Here is a 16,767-nt window from a genome sequence, read left to right on the forward strand (position 1 = left end):
ATCTAGTGGGAACTTCTGGACCCACTGGGTTCTCAAATCCAAGGCTGGTGTAAAAGTATCTCTGATCCACTCCTAGGACTAGGGACGCCAGAGGAGGGCACAAGTATCTCCCAGTCTAAATTTCAGGAGCAGAAAAGTATAGGGCTTATGGGCTTTGGAAGGGTTTGAATCTCAGTCCCTGAGCTTCTAGCTGTGTGTGCTTGAGCAAGCCATTTCATCTCTCTGAGCCTCAGTCCCCTCATCTGTTCAATGGTCACAATAACAGTACCTTACAGGGTTGTCCCAAAGACTGAGGGAGATGAGTAGAATGCTCAGCATATGCCTTACACATAGTAAGCACTCAATACGTAGTATCAATTATAATCGTTTTGGAGTGGTAATTAGAGTTCCTGCTATATTAGGAGACTGGCCACTTCTTGGGGACAGAGAGTAGGGCCCCCTCACTGCATATATTGAGGATGTCAACCAATCCATCCACAAGCATTTATTGAATACCTACTATGTGCCTGGCTTCATGCTGAACACGGAAGGCACAGGGAAGTACGAGACCAAGGCGACATATAATAAGCCTGCGGCATGTCCTGATGTGACTGACCTTTCTGAGCAGTAGGTGTGACTGTGCCTGATTCCGGACAAGAGAAAGTGAAGCTAAGAGAAAATACAACATTGACCCTAAGTTACAGAGCTTGTGGGTGACACAGATGAGTTTGAATTCCCTTTTCCTAGCTCCAAGTACAATGGGTTTTCTCTTGGATTGTGGCTGCCTTCCTTAATCCTGCAGAATCTCGGGGTCAAGTCAGGGAGGTGAAGCTAAGCCAGTGAACTGTCCATGCTGAATGGGAAACAGGCTCACATTAGACTCTGAGATACAAAGGTCATCAAACTTGAACATTGCTCTTCCATACTAGTGAGCAAAGAAATGCAATTTTCGACAATGATGATCAGTTTGGCAAAAAATAATTGTTTAAATGATGATACCCAGTGCTGGCCTTGTGACAGGAAGACACTCTCTGTAATGCCAGGTGAAGATCCATTTCTCGAAAGCAACAAGGTAATATGGATCAAAAGCCTGTGATGAATTTATTCCTTTTAATTCAGTAGTTCCACCTCTAAAAATTTTTCCCAAGACTGGTATAATAATTTTGTAGCTGAAGATTTATATACAGGGGTGTTTAATGTGGTGTTATTTAGAGTCACATAAAATTGGAGGTAACCTGAATGCATAGCAGTGGGGAAGCTTAAAAGAGAATGGTAGGACCTTCTGAGGGACTGTTTTGTGCAATTAAAACGTCAAATTGTTCATGAGGCAATAAAACAATGTTTAGTGAACAAAATGGGAAACAAACCTGTATGTACTGCGTTTTTTTTTAACTCTAAACATGTTACGTGGAAAGGCAAGTACCTAATTTGAACCTCATTTTGTAAGAAAATGTGATTGCATCTGCAAAGGAGAGTTTCAGAGGAGCATTAAAGTAGGAACATCCCTGCATTTATGTGTTCGTCAGACAATTCTTGAGTGTCTACTATATACGGTGGACTGTTCTAGGCATGGGGATGTGAACAACACAAGCCCTGCCCCCCACATAACTTACATTCTAGGTGCTGGTGAAAGGAACTTTCGTTTTATGCGTGTGTGCATATGTAATTTAAAAGTTTTCCTGTCACCACATGCATTACTTGGATAATTTAGAAGTCAAAAAATAGGAGGGGACAGGGGAAGGGAAAAACCAAATGTGAGCTGGTTGGCTCAGACTCCAAGGAGGAGCTTCAGATAAGTGGCCAAGGAGAGCAAGGATCTGGGAAGGCTTCCTGGAGGCGGAAGAACTGGAATCAAGCCCAGAGCCACAACAGATATGGATGTAGGGGAAATGGGGGAGGAGGAAGCAAGGGTGTACAGGAGGAGGGGTCACCAGTCACCCACTTTCCTCCCAGGTGGTCTACTTTTCAGCCACATACCCCTACATCATGCTGATCATCCTGTTCTTCCGTGGAGTGACGCTGCCCGGGGCCAAGGAGGGCATCCTCTTCTACATCACACCCAACTTCCGCAAGCTGTCCGACTCCGAGGTGAGTGCCCCTCCCAGCCCGGATTCTGAGCCACCACTTAGCAGCTTTGAGACAAGCTTTTGCATCTTTCTGACCCTCACTGTAGACCAGGTTTGTTGCCAGGGAGAGCTGGTGGGCACATGGAAAAGTTCCTGGGTAGCTGTGGCTATGGTGATTACTTTTGACAGTCTTTGATAATTCTGCCTATAGGTGTGGCTGGATGCGGCAACCCAGATCTTCTTCTCATACGGGCTGGGCCTGGGGTCCCTGATCGCTCTTGGGAGCTACAACTCTTTCCACAACAACGTCTACAGGTTTGAGAGGACAGCTGTGGGAGCCCCTTCCTTCCTGGCCGAGCCCTTTGAGTCCGCATCCCACACTCATGTGTTAGGGCCCTCTTTGGCCACTTTGCACTCTCAGCTTAACCTCTTCCTGAGCCAGTCGTTTGTTTAACTCCTTCTGGAGACACAGACATTCCTGTTGTCCCCCTTTCCTGACCCTGATCTTCTGGCTCTGCCCTCCTCTAGCTTGCTCTTAGGGCCTGTGCATCTGGGACCTACCGTGTAGCCCCATTCCCAGCCCCCTCCTCCGGGCCACCCCTCCATAACCACAGCCAGCAGCTACACCTTCTGCCAGCTGCACCCTCCTCACCCCACCCCTCCCTCTCTTCAGGGACTCCATCATCGTCTGCTGCATCAATTCGTGCACCAGCATGTTCGCAGGATTCGTCATCTTCTCCATCGTGGGCTTCATGGCCCATGTCACCAAGAGGTCCATTGCTGATGTGGCGGCCTCAGGTCAGTGCAACACTGTGTGGGGCCGGGCTCCTGGCATGGAGGCACTAACCATGCTGGCCTTTGCCATCATCACCATTACCACCACCACTGTGGCTCACTGGCCTTGAGCACTCCCTATGTGCCAGGCAATGCACTGAGCATTTTACATGGACTGTACCCATGATTCTTCTCAACACTTTGCAATACACGCTATTGTTAGCCCATTTCATAGATGAGAAAACTGAAACTCACCTCCTAAGGGTATGGAGCTAGAAAGATGGCAGATCTGGAGTTGGAGCCCAGGTCTGGCTGACTCCCAAGCCTGGGCTCTGAGTCTCTTGGCTATACTAGCATGTCCAGCACAATCCTGGACAATTTGGGGAGAAGATCCACTCTTGCCTTGGGAGTATAAACTTTGGTATTGGGGGAAATTCACCCCCGATATTTCACGTAGGTTCTTTTCTATTTTACCTAAGTGTCAGCTGGTCTGAGAAATAAAGGGAAAGAGTACAACAGAGAGAAATTTTAAAGCTGGATGTCTGGGGGAGACATCACATGATGCCCCCGAAGCTGTAAAACCAGCAAGTTTTTATTCATGATTTTCAAAAGGGGAGGGAGTGTATGAATAGGGTGTGGGTCACAGAGATCACATGCTCACAAGGTAATAAAATATCACAAGGCAAATGGAGGCAGGGCGAGATCACAGGACCAGGGTGAAATTAAAATTGCTAATGAAGTTTCGGGCACACATTGTCATTGATAACATCTTATCAGGAGACAGGGTTTGAGAGCAGACAACCGGTCTGACTAAAATTTATTAGGCAGGAATTTCCTCATCCTAATAAGCCTGGGAGCGCTACTGGAGACGGGGCTTATTTCATCCCTTATCTACAACTGTAAAAGACAGACGTCCCCAAAGCGGCCATTTCAGAGGCCTCCCCTTAGGGACGCATTCTCTTTCTCAGGGATGTTCCTTGCTGAGAAAAAGAATTCAGCGATATTTCTCATATTTGCTTTTGAAAGAAGAGAAATATGGCTCTGTTCCTCCTGGCCCACAGGCAGCCAGACGTTAAGGTTATCTCTCTTGTTCCCTGGACATCACTGTTATCCTGTTTTTTTTCCAAGGTGCCCAGATTTCATTTTGTTTAAACAATTTGTGCAGTTAATGCAATCATCACAGGGTCCTGAGGCAACATTCATCCTCAGCTTACAAAGATGATGGGATTAAGAGATTAAAGTAAAGACGGGCATAGGAAATCACAAGAGTATTGATTGGGGAAGTGATAAGTGTCCATGAAATCTTCACAATTTATGTTCAGAGATTGCAGTAAAGACAGGTGTAAGAAATTATAAAAGTATTAATTTGGGGAACTAGTGTCAATGAAATCTTCACAATCTATGTTCTTCTGCCATGGCTTCAGCCGGTCCCTCTGTTTGGGGTCCCTGACCTCCCGCAACACTTTGGCTCAATTCAGACATGTTCATCACCATACTACAAAGACTACTAAATCCATGCTTTTGTCTCAGCTCCAAAAATGCTCTTGCCAAGTGGGCCATGCCCACTCTGCTCACCACACAGTCATCAATGCCACAGAGCCCAAGGAAAACCCCAGACAGCCCTTCGCTGCACAGCCAGGCAAGCAGCCAACGGGTGGAACCCACTGTGTGCAGGGCAGAGGCCCCTGAGGCTCATGGAGGCCACACGACTGGTCCCTTGAAGAAGTGGGCTGGTTCCGTGAAAGGAGCATTCTCTGCTCCGGTTCTAATCTTGCCTTCAAGGGCAGCCACCATCTCGTTTCTCTGCAATTCCCCAACCATTCCCCCACCCCCATCCAGAGCCAGACCCAGGGAGGTTACAATCTCTTTCCTTCTCATTCCAAGATTTCCTGATCTCTTAGACACCCCCACCAACTACTCAAACACAACACATGCCAAACAAGGCTCCAAAGCCTTCTCCTCCACCATGCTCCCCATCACAGAAGGGTCCCATCGTCCAGTGCCAAGGGTGGAGACCTCAGCATTGTCCTGGACTCTTCCCTCACCCTCATCCTGCAAACCAGCCAATACCAGGACCTGCCCCTCCACCCCCTACATATCTCTCATCTGGTTGCCTCTCTGCACCTGCACTATCCTCACTACTGGCCAAGCCATGCCATCCCCCATCGAGATGATGGCCATAGCTCCTCACTGGTCCTCTTGCCTCTAGGCAGAATTACTATGGCCCCTCATCCCCCACCCTCTTTCTGCACCTGGAAAAAGGGGCTGAAAACACTCACTCAAAAGGTTACTCTGAAGATGAAATGAAATAAGGCTTAGAAAATGGGCAGTGTGCTGGAAAGGCTGTAGGTGCTGAGTACCTTTTATTTTTCTTCTTTTTTGCCCTTCTCTGTTCAGGCCCTGGGCTGGCGTTCCTGGCATACCCAGAGGCGGTGACCCAGCTGCCTATCTCCCCACTCTGGGCCATCCTCTTCTTCTCCATGCTGCTGATGCTGGGCATTGACAGCCAGGTGAGGGTGCCCCCCGCACCCCAGGAGCTCTCCATCCCCAGACTCCTCAGTCCCCGAGTAAACAAGGAGAGGAGGCAACTCTTAGGCTGCCAAGAAGATGACCAAAAATTCCAGGTCCCTAGAATGTTCCACTGCATGAAATTTCAGGAAACAGCTCAGCCACCTTCTCCATTTTCCAGAAGGGGAAACTGATGCCCAGAGGGGAGGGACTCTCCTGAGGTCACAAAGTGAGTCACAGGCAGAATCAGGCTGGACCTTGGGCTCTCCTGGCTCGGTGCTGCTGGGCCTCCCGTCCTTCCTTAGAGGGCCAGGCTTTGGGTGGGTTGGGGCTGGGGCTGCTGCAGGTGGCTGACCTCTGTTCCCACCTGAAGTTCTGCACTGTGGAGGGCTTCATCACAGCCCTGGTGGATGAGTACCCCAGGCTCCTCCGCAACCGCAGAGAGCTCTTCATTGCTGCTGTCTGCATCATCTCCTACCTGATCGGTCTCTCTAACATCACTCAGGTAAGCTCAGTAAGCACCTGGCACTCCCCCAGCACTGCCCAGGGCCATGCCCAGGGCCTCCTTTCCCCTCCTCTGTTGTATCCCACCTTTCCTGCCTTCATTGAGCATCATCTCTGTGCCAAGCTCTGGGCACATAACAATGAGTCAGATGGGGTCCCTGCCCTCCAGAGGCTCCCAGGCTGGTGGAGACACAAACATTGAGCCAGGACATATAGGACAGAGCTAGAGAATGCAGCACCTAACTGGACTCGGAGCACCAGGGACTGCTTCTTGGAGGAGGGGATGTAGAAATTGAGCTTTGAAAGGCCCACAGAAGGCCTGGCATGGTGGCTCATGTCTATAATCCCAGCACTTTGGGAGGCAGAGGCCGGCGGATCACCTGAAGTCAGGAGTTTGAGACCAGCTTGGCCAATGTGGTGAAACCCCATCTCTACTTAAAAAAATAAAATAAAGTAAATAAATAATACAAAAATTAGTCAGGCATTGGGGCAGGTGCCTGTAATCCCAGCTACTTGGGAGGCTGAGGTAGGAGAATTGCTTGAACCCAGGAGGCAGAGGTTGCAGTGAGCTGAGATCGCGCCATTGCACTCCAGCCTGGGCAACAAGAGCGAAAAACTCTGTCTCAAAAAAAAAAAAAAAAGAAAGAAAGAAAGACAGAAAAAGAAAAGAAAGGCCCACAGAAATTAGCCAGAAAGTCAAATTGGAGTTGAGCCTTTGAAGTTGACACTGCCCAAAGCTTTCTTTCATTCCCATTTTTCTTTTGTATTGACATGAATGAGAAATGCTCACATAGCTGGTGAATTGTGCAATAAATATAAACGACTCTAGCAACATGAGTTCAGCACTGCGGGTCTGATTTTTATAATCCACAAATCACCCCCACCCACCCCCACCAGATCCAAATGTAGTTCTGCTCCAGAGTTAGTATTCATTCATCCCTTCATTCATAGTTGTCAAATACCTACTATGGGCCTGGCATGACCCCGGAAATTTGGCAATTAATGTGGCAGATACTACCATGTCTGCTGTCTTGGAGCTTACATTTTGGTGGACAAGACTGACAGACAAATTAGATTATTTTGGAGAGTGTCAAGTGCCCTGGAGAAAAGAGGACAGCAGCATAGAGAATGGCCAGTAGCACAGGAGGGGCGCTCCCTCAGACAAGGTAGTCAAGGGAGGTCTCTCTCTCCAAGATAGTGACAGTTGAGCTGAGACTTAAATGATGAGAAAGAGCCAGCCAGAGAAAGATCTGGGGAAAGAGAGCAGAGTAGGTGCAAAAGCCCTGAGGCATTTGAGGGACGGGGGAAGCCAGAGTGGTAGAGGCAGAGGGAGTGAGGCAGTGGGTGGGAGATGAAGAACCAGCCCATGTGGACCTTGCAGGCCAAGACATTTGGGTGGGATGGGATGGGATGGGATGGGATGGGATGGGATGGGATGGGATGGGATGGGATGGGATGGGATGGGACGGGATGGGACGGGATGGGATGGGATGGGACGGGATGGGATGGGATGGCATGGGATTGGATTAGATCTCTCTCTGCTTTTTTATGTGTTATATTATTGTCTCATTTAAGTCCTGAAAGGTTTTAAGCAGGGGGAGAGACCTGACTGATTTACACTGTAAAAAGATGGCCTTGGTGACCAACTCCGCTTTCTGCCCTCCAACCTTACCAGAAATTGGCATTTTCCTCTACCACCTGGACATTTCCTTCCCAATGCCCGGACTGTCAATGTCCACATCCTCTCGTGGTCACAAAGCCCTCAGTGCTTCATCTAATCTACCCTGAAGCCTAATCCCAGCCCCATCAGCCTCCAGAGTCCATGTGGTCTGTGAACTGGATGCAGTGGGCGCCGGGGACAATGCACCTGTTCTCACCTCTTTTCATCTTGCAGGGGGGTATTTATGTCTTCAAACTCTTTGACTACTACTCTGCCAGTGGCATGAGCCTGCTGTTCCTCGTGTTCTTTGAATGTGTCTCTATTTCCTGGTTTTACGGTGAGTATCAGCCCCTCATCCCTTATTCATTCACTCATTCATCCATTCATTCCTTTCTTGAGTCATCATTCAACAAGTGCAATTTGAACCCCAGGTCTTCTCCTTACATTTATTTATTTATTTATTCTTCACATTACAATTCAATGAGGTTAGTCCAGGAGTCCCCCATGTTTAGAAGATATAAGAGCAGTTAAATGAATTCATTTAAAATAAGTGGAGATTTTATCCAGAAAAGGGAAACCAAAACTACTTTTTAAAGTTTTAAAGTTATATATTTAACACAATCTAGGCTGTAATTAAAAGTGTGCACTATCTTAAAACAAATAACAAAAGAAACATTGATTTTGTTTATTTTGTGGCCTAAGTTTCTTGAGCCAACTGCATGATAGTAAAAAATGACAACATCCTTTCCTGCACCTTTGATTGTCCCATCAGAGCAAATGTTTTTAAAGAAGCATGATATTTTGTGTCCCCCTTTGCAATATCTGCCACCTCATCCTCCTTGTCATTGTCCCTTTTTTGTTTGTTTTATATGTCTAAATTTAAGGGACACGAGTGCAATTTTGTTACCTGGATATCTTGTGTAGTGGTGAAGTCTGGGCTTTTAGTGTACCCTCACCACATAATGTACATTCTTTTTTATTTTTATTTTTATTTATTTTATTTTATTCATTTTTTTGATGGAGTCTTGCTCTGTCACCAGGCTGGAGTGCAGCGGTGCAAACTCAGCTCACTGCAACCTCTGCCTGCCTGGTTCAAGCAATTCCCCTACCTCGGCCTCCCAAGTAGCTGGGATTACAGGCATGTGCCACCACGCCCAGCTAATTTTTTGTATTTTAGTAGAGACAGGGTTTCACCATGTTGGCCAAGATGGTCTCGACCTCCTGACCTCATGATCCGCCCACCTCGGCCTCCCAAAGTGCTGGGATTACAGGCATAAGCCACCACGCCCAGCAGTACATTCTACCCACTAAGTAATTTCTCATCATCCACCCCAGCTCCCATTCCCCCACCCTTCTGAGTCTCCAGTGTCTATTATTCCACCTGTGCCCAGTGTTTAGCTCCTACCTTTAAGTGAGAACATGCAGTATTTGACTTCCTGTTTCTGAGTTGTTTTGCTTAAGATGATGGCCTCCAGTTTCATCCACGTTGCTGCAATAGGCATGACTTCATTCTATTTTATGGCTGAATAGTATTCCATCGTGTATGTATACCATATTTCCTTTATCCAGCCATCCATGGATGGACACTTAGGTTGATTCCCTATCTTTGCTATTGTGAATAAACACATGAGTGCAGATATCTTTTTGATATAATAATTTATTTTCCTTTGGATAGATAGCCAGTAGTGGGATTGCTGGATCAAATGGTGGTTCTATTTCTGATTCTTTGAGAAATCTCTGTACTGGTTTCCATAGAGGTTGCACTAATTTACACTCCCAATAACACCTTCTCTCTCTAACTGTTCCAACACGGTCAGATCCTCACTGGTCAGTGACTCTGCTTATAATTTGAGCAGTGCCCGAAGCCGCTCTGGTGAACTTCAAGACACCAGTTTGGGGTTTGGGGTTTTTCTTTTTCATGAGATTTGCAGTTCTTTGCAATTGATTGTCAATTTCTTTTTCTTTCATTTATTTATTTATTTATTTATTTATTTATTTATTTATTTATTTTTTGAGACGAAGTCTCGCTCTTGTTCCCCAGGCTGGAGTACAATGGCACAATCTCGGCTCACTGCAACCTCCACCTCCCAGGTTCAAGCAGTTCTCCTGCCTCAGCCTCCCAAGTAGCTGGGATTACAGGCGCCTGCCACCACACCTGGCTAATTTTTATATTTTTAGTAGAGACGGAGTTTCACCATGTTGGCCAGGCTGGTCTCGAACTCCTGACCTCAGGTGATCCTCCCATCTCGGCCTCCCAAAGTGCTGGGATTACAGGCATGGGCCACCGTGTCCGGCAGGTTGCCAGTTTCTTATAGCATCTGACCATCAGGGAGAAACAGCCCCTGCCCAGGAAAGCCTTTGAAGGAATGGCTGGGATAGATGTTGAGTGGGAGGGACATTGAGAGTGGCAGGGGTGGAGGGGATCATCTTGTCAGTCTCCTTTTGTTGGTAGATATCTTCACATTAAAGTGACTTGCTCACCTACACAACCCACTTGCTGTGAGAATTGGGCTATTGAAAAATACTTGGTAACGAGGACCCCCAGAGCATAACCCCCATGGTACAGACAAGGAAACTGAGACTCAGAGAGGTTAGGTGACTTGCCCATGGTCACACTGTGAGAAAGTGGTAGAACCAGGCTTTGACCCTGAAGCACCCACAGCTCATCCATCCCTCCTGCTCCCAATGTCACAGGTGTCAACCGATTCTATGACAATATCCAAGAGATGGTTGGATCCAGGCCCTGCATCTGGTGGAAACTCTGCTGGTCTTTCTTCACACCAATCATTGTGGCGGTAAGAACAAGGCCTGACTAGCCCTGTTAGGATGAGCCTAGACCAAGCCCTGGGGGGACTCAGGTCCAGGGAGAAACCTCTAGAGGCAGAGGCAGGTGGGAGAGGCCCCCAGAAACCCTGTTCCTTAATAATACTTCTCTCTACCATTTGTTGGGCGTCTATTCTGCACCCTGCATGGTACAAGACACATTATATCATCCTCCACAAACCTCAGAAAGGAGGCATTATTGTCCCACTTTACCGCTGCAGGATCTGGGGCTCACCTAGCCAGCATCACCCAGCTAGTCAGCACTGGGATTCGAACCAAGCCCAGTCTCTTGGCACTTGGAGACTCTCCTTCTCAGGGTCCCTCATCCCCACAAGCAGGAGCTGAAGCAGGGGCGGGCCTGGGAGGGGCCACCCACGGTTCTTGAGGTGGGGGCAGAGCCACTGCATATGTTGTGTCCACATAAGGGGACCCTGCCAATGGCACACTGGGAGCTGATACCTCACCCTTGCTCTGCTTTTGAAGCTGGGGAACTTGGAGGAAGGGGTTCCCTTTTCTAATTAGTCTCCCTAGAGGAGTTGCCTTTTCCTACTGATCTTCCCTGAGAGGGTGTCTTTTTCTATTATGCACAAAGGCACCTTATGTGCTAGCAGCGGTGCTGAGTGCAGGACTCCCAAGACCTTGGGCCTCTGTAAGGGTCAGCCTCGGGGTGAGGGTGGAGGGCAGTCAGCCTGCTGGCTTCAGGGTGGTTCATCCTGGGTGACTGACTCCTCCCTCTCCCTCCCCTCCACTCTCTCCAGGGCGTGTTCATTTTCAGTGCTGTGCAGATGACGCCACTCACCATGGGAAACTATGTTTTCCCCAAGTGGGGCCAGGGTGTGGGCTGGCTGATGGCTCTGTCTTCCATGGTCCTCATCCCCGGGTACATGGCCTACATGTTCCTCACCTTAAAGGGCTCCCTGAAGCAGGTAAGCCCTTCCCCACCCTTCGAATTGCCAGTGCCCTTCTCCCACTGTGTCAGGCACAGCCCCACCCCTTGTGAAGCTCACAGTCTAGCTGGGGAAACAGACAAGTCAATAGCCAATGACAGTAGAGTATTAGAGACACTGAGATTAGGGAAAGCGAAGGGGGTGGGAGCAAACAGCCCTGCCTTAGCCCTACTTGGGTTAAGGAGGATTAAAGAAGGCTTCCCAGAAGAGGGGATAACAAAGGAGAGGCCTGGGGAGAAACCAAACTTAAAAGTAGAAGCAGAAAGTATGTTTCTAGAAGAGGGAGGGGAGGAGAGGTTGGAAAGCATGTGCAAAGGTCCAGGGGTATAAACTGCATTGGGTGAACTGAACGGAGATCAGTGTGGCTGGAAGGTAAAGTGGAAAGGGGTGTGAGGAGGGGACATGACAAGAGATGAGGTTGGGATGTAAGAAGGTCCAGCCAGATCATGAAGGGCTTTGAAAACCAGGACAAGAACTTTGAACTTTATCCTGGCAGCAATGGGGTGTCATGAAGGGCTTGGAACAGACGGAGGGTGGGATCACATTTGCCCAGGGCTCACTCTAGATCTCATTTGTAGGGTTGATATAGAGAAAATGTGGTCTTACCCACAAAGAAAGACAAAGCACAAAAGACCTGCTGCCTGCAGCAGGGGCCTGACCATCACATAGGGTTCTCTGTCCATGCCCACACTTTGTTAAATTGCACTAAATTCTTGAGGGAAGCAAAGAAGTGCTGGAGGTGCCAGGCAGGTGCCTCATTGATGAGGTGTGTGCAGGCTGAAAAGATGCCACTGGGAGAAGTGGAGAGTCGGAGTGTGAGGGCTGCCCCGGAAGGCCCTGGATGAGTTGCTGTCCAGTATAGTTCCCTGGGAACTGCACCTGCCAGACCCAGGGGAAGCGCTCTCAGGTCCAAGATACAGGGAAGCCTGGCTGCAGGTTATGTGCTGCAATGGAGTTACTGGCCCATCTTCCTCCAACCTCAGATGAAGAAACTGGGGAACCACAGGGGTTGAGTAAGCAGGTTCCCAGCTCAGGAAGCTGTGAGCAGAGCTAGGGCTTGCAGCCCTTTCTTCCCAATGCAAGTCCAAAGCTTTCATTTTCCATGATCCACTGGAGAGCCTCAAACAGCAGCTGGGTCTTAGCGTGGCAAGAGGTTAAGGGGGTGCCCTTGCAGAAAAGAGCACAGCTTGTGCAAAGGCCCAGCAGTAGGAAGGGCCAAGACATACCTGAGGCCAGGGTGTGAGCTGACGGGGCAGGATGGCGAAGGCAGTAGGGGATCCATCCATTCAGCACACATGGATGGAACCCTGATGATGTGCCAGACACTACTGTCAGTGCTGGGGACACAGCCATGAACAAGATAAGCAGAAATTGCACCCTCCTGGAGCTCCCGTTCAGGGAGAGGAAGATAAGCAACTAACAAAATAAAAGCACGTGAGGTGGCGAGGAGCACTATAGAGAAAAATCAAGTAGGCAGGGTGTTTAGGGAGTGCCGGATGAGGCCTCACTGAGAAGGCGAAACATTTGAGCCAAGACCTGGGGAAGTGGAAAGCGAGCTGTCGCTATCTGAGAGGAAGGCTCTGCCAGACAGAGGGCACAGCCTGTGCAAACGCCCTGGAGCGGAAGCGTGCCTGCTGTGTTTGCGGGGCGTCGAGGAGTCCTATGCAGATGAGGTGGATGTGCGAGGAAGAGGGGAGGACACTGAGGACTGGGAGGTGGCAGGGGCCAGGTCGTGTAGGGCCTTGGAGGACTTTGGCTCTGCCTCTTGGTGAAATGGGAGCCTTCATTGGGTCCTGAAGAGTACAGGGGCATGATCTGAGTCTGGTTTTCATACAACTCTCCTGCTGCTGTGTTGACGACAGAATGAAGGGGTGAGAGGACAGCATGAAAGTGGGAGTGGAAGCTGAGGGCTGATTGGGAGTTGTTGCAATAACCCAAGTGAGAGGGGCTGTGGCGTGGCCCATGTGGGGCAGTGGCAGGGGTGCAGGAGGTGGGGATGTGGCTGGACTCTGGGTGTAGTTTGGAGGCAGAGCAGACAGGATGCACTTGAATAGAGAGCAGGAGAGGGAAGCGGCCAGTTCCCCACCATCCCAGGCTGGGATTTTCCCCAGAGAGCCTCACACCTTCCTCCCCGGTACCCACAGCGCATCCAAGTCATGGTCCAGCCCAGCGAAGACATCGTTCGCCCAGAGAATGGTCCTGAGCAGCCCCAGGCGGGCAGCTCCACCAGCAAGGAGGCCTACATCTAGGGTGGGGGCCACTCACCGACCCGACACTCTCACCCCCCGACCTGGCTGAGTGTGACCACCACTTGATGTCTGAGGATACCTTCCATCTCAACCTACCTCGAGTGGCGAGTCCAGACACCATCACCACGCAGAGAGGGGAGGTGGGAGGACAGTTAGACCCCTGGGTGGGCCCTGCCGTGGGCAAGGATACCCGGTGGCTTCTGGCACCTGGCGGGCTGGTGACCTTTTTAATCCAGGCCCCATCAGCATCCCACGATCGGCCTTGGTAATCGCCGCGGTAGATCATTTTTATCCCGCCAGGGAGTGTGATGCAGCAAGACCACATGTGCTCCTGGCTTTTAAACCTGTTCCTGACTGTTCTCTTACTGCCGAAACCCTTGACTGTTATCTCAGACTTTGCAGGAGTTCCTTTCCCTCCGAACGCTGCTCCATGCACAGGAAAAGGGCATTTTGTACAATGGGGACTTCCCGGGAACGCTTGCTCTTAAGTACCAGAAGCCGGCGGAGCTCTGGCTTTCGTGTTTTTGGTTTTCTCCTTCCCAAGGCAGCTGGATTAAAAAAACAAAACAAAACAAAAAAACCCAGGGGCCTCAGTCGATATTCCCAGGGCCGCTTCTCCTGCAGTCTGTGGAGCGTCCTTGTCCCCGCCGCCGGAATGAATGAGCATTCTGCAGCCCGATGTCCCTGTCCCCTCCTCGCCGGGCCATTCTGATTGGACCTGGCCCAGTGCAATCTGTCCAGACAAGCCCTGCTTGCTGGAAAACTGCCACAAGCACAATTGATCTCTTTTTATCGCCATTCCAGGGGCCTCAGGTCCTACTGGGGAAACTTCCTATACCGGAGCTCCAGTTTCTCTTAAGCTGCCCAATTTCACAGAGTACAAAATAGTTGTAGGGGAAATCAAGGTGAAGGATCTGTCCGACAGTCAAGACGGATCCACAGTAATCTTTCGGTCTCCTTAAACTACCACCCTCGCTGCCACCCACCCCAAGCTGCTGCCGCCTCACCTTCCTTGAAATTTCTCAGCGGGAGTCTCCTCACTGCCACTAAAACCCACCCAGCCCACTAACTGAGGAGCTAGTGTTAATCCAGAGAACCCCCCGCAATGTGCTTCCGAGATTCAGACTGCTTCATTGGGAAGTATGATTTGTTCCTTTCTGGAATTGGGCTCCGTGGTGGCGGCGGCACTTCAAGCAAAGACAGTTTCTTGCAAGCTCCAGTAGCTCCGCGTGTCTCATTTGCCAGGAAGATGGGTTCCCACGTAGCAAATCGTACATTGTGCCCTGTAGCTCCTTAGCTAGTTAGCTCACAAGCCGTGTTTTATGACTAATCCTTAATAACTATGGTAAATAACTGTGACTGTGGGGTTTTTAATCTCTTGTCATTCTCATCCGAAAGTGACCAGCATACCAGTTCTTGCAATAAGATATTACCCTCAGAATATTAAGCACATTATTGTAGAGAAAAAAAAAATATGTGTACACATATGAACGCACAACATGCACATTCATCCTCACGTGTGGCACGTAAGGTCTCATTTGATATTGTGTAGGAAATCTGAAGCCTTTTCCTGAGGTCATCTGTAAAATAGTCTCATTGCCAAGGCATCCCCAGTGCCAGCTGGTGAATCCATGATCAAAATGCATACGTATTGTTAAATGATAAGGTTTAGAATGACAGGAACCCATCACTGTGTCTCATGGTCCCACTTCCCCATCTGTGTGTGAATTCCTTTAGACTAAGGGCAGGAAGACTTCCAGCTTTCTCTTTGTTCTTCAATGTGAAACTGAGACCAAGTCTCTCTAAGACAAATGCAGTGTATTTAATGTTTGTAAGCAATTCTAAGTGAGATGTTTGGCAAGAAATCCCCTAACTGATTTCCATCCAAACCTACCTTATAGAGCACAATATTAAGTGTTGTACAATTACTGTGAGAACTGTGAATATGTGTAACTTTTTTTTAGTATTTGCCCGGGGGGAAAAAGATATTGTATTATCATATATGCTTTTTTTGCAATAAGGATTTATTCTCAGAACACCAAGTAAATCTATCTCTATATAAAAAATATATGTAATATATACATATTCAAAGTATATACAGAGCCTGTTTTAAAAAATACAGTATTATTTAGTAAAATTATCTGTTCTATGGACCAAATGTAAAATATTTATAAATGAAGATGCATTTTAAATGTCTATAAATGGTGTCATAACTAGAGCACGGGCGTTATGTAAGTTTCTAAGAATTTAGAGGATAAATAATAAAGGTTCTATGATATACAACATCAGACCTTCAATTCTTTGGGGTGGGGGCACAATATCCTCTTTCATCACAACAACAACACATACACACAGAACTATTTTTCTCCAGCAGAGATTGGGGCTCAAAACCCAACAAAACGGAGCTGGACTTCCCCAGAGTCTTAAAGTCATAGAAAATGATTGTGTGCTCCACGAGGGAGGTGCTTTCACTGTGCATGGGGTCAACTAAATAAAGATCTAAAACCACAGGAGACCAGGAGCACATTTAGTGAACAACAGCGCTCGTTCATTCACTCACTGATTCTTTCCTCAACATTTTTATCTTTTTAAATCGTATTTAGAAAAATGTGAATTCTGCAGAGAAGTTGTAAGAATAGTTCCGTGGACACATCTGCACTTCACCCAGATTTGCCAGTTGTTAACACGTCGCCACTTTTATCTTCACTAACTCTCTGTCAGTCAAGGTTCAGCCTGGCAAGTGGAGCCACTGGATATGATGGAATCAGGGCTTTATTACAGGAACGGACCTTAGACCACTGTAGGGCAGTTGGAAAGTAAGAGTCTGAGGTTTCTCTACCTGGTCTGCTCTTCCCCGGCTGTCCTCACCACTGGTTCCTTCCTTTCATTCAGGTCTCTGCTCCATTGTCACCTCCTTACAGAGGCTTTTCCTGACCACCTTGGCTAAAATAACATGCTCCTTCATCTCTCTCTGCTCCCTCACTCTGTTTTATTTTTCTTATTCTCAGCATTCACAAGCTTACTAATTTAATCTCTATCTCTCCCCACTATAAAGGAAGCTCTGGGGGCGGGCACAGTGGCTCACGCCTGTAATCCCAACACTTTGGGAGGCCGAGGTGGGTAGATCACTTGAGGTCAGGAGTTCGAGACCAGCCTGGCCAACATGGCGAAACCCCATCTCTACAAAATATACAAAAATTAGCTGGGCATGGTGGTGGGTGACTGTAATCCCAGCTACTCGGGGGCTGAGGTAGGAG

General features: G+C 48.5%; 1 protein-coding gene across 7 annotated transcripts in view; it reads left to right on the top strand.

Annotated features, from left to right (window-relative positions):
• SLC6A1 (solute carrier family 6 member 1) overlaps positions 1–15,795 on the top strand; it is a 46,653-nt gene extending 30,858 nt beyond the window's left edge. For all 7 annotated transcript variants that reach the window (XM_016940470.3, XM_016940471.4, XM_063806596.1 and 4 more), the window contains 9 exons: positions 1,933–2,067; positions 2,257–2,360; positions 2,719–2,843; positions 5,217–5,329; positions 5,701–5,832; positions 7,726–7,828; positions 10,186–10,286; positions 11,073–11,240; positions 13,406–15,795. In XM_016940470.3, coding sequence (XP_016795959.1) covers positions 1,933–2,067; positions 2,257–2,360; positions 2,719–2,843; positions 5,217–5,329; positions 5,701–5,832; positions 7,726–7,828; positions 10,186–10,286; positions 11,073–11,240; positions 13,406–13,510 — 1,086 coding nt within the window. In that variant the 3' untranslated portion in view covers positions 13,511–15,795. The remainder of the gene's footprint in view (positions 1–1,932; positions 2,068–2,256; positions 2,361–2,718; positions 2,844–5,216; positions 5,330–5,700; positions 5,833–7,725; positions 7,829–10,185; positions 10,287–11,072; positions 11,241–13,405) is intronic.
• Positions 15,796–16,767: the final 972 nt, after the last annotated feature.

This window comes from Pan troglodytes, chromosome 2, assembly GCF_028858775.2.
Source record: "Pan troglodytes isolate AG18354 chromosome 2, NHGRI_mPanTro3-v2.0_pri, whole genome shotgun sequence".
Taxonomy (NCBI): Eukaryota; Metazoa; Chordata; class Mammalia; order Primates; family Hominidae; genus Pan; species Pan troglodytes.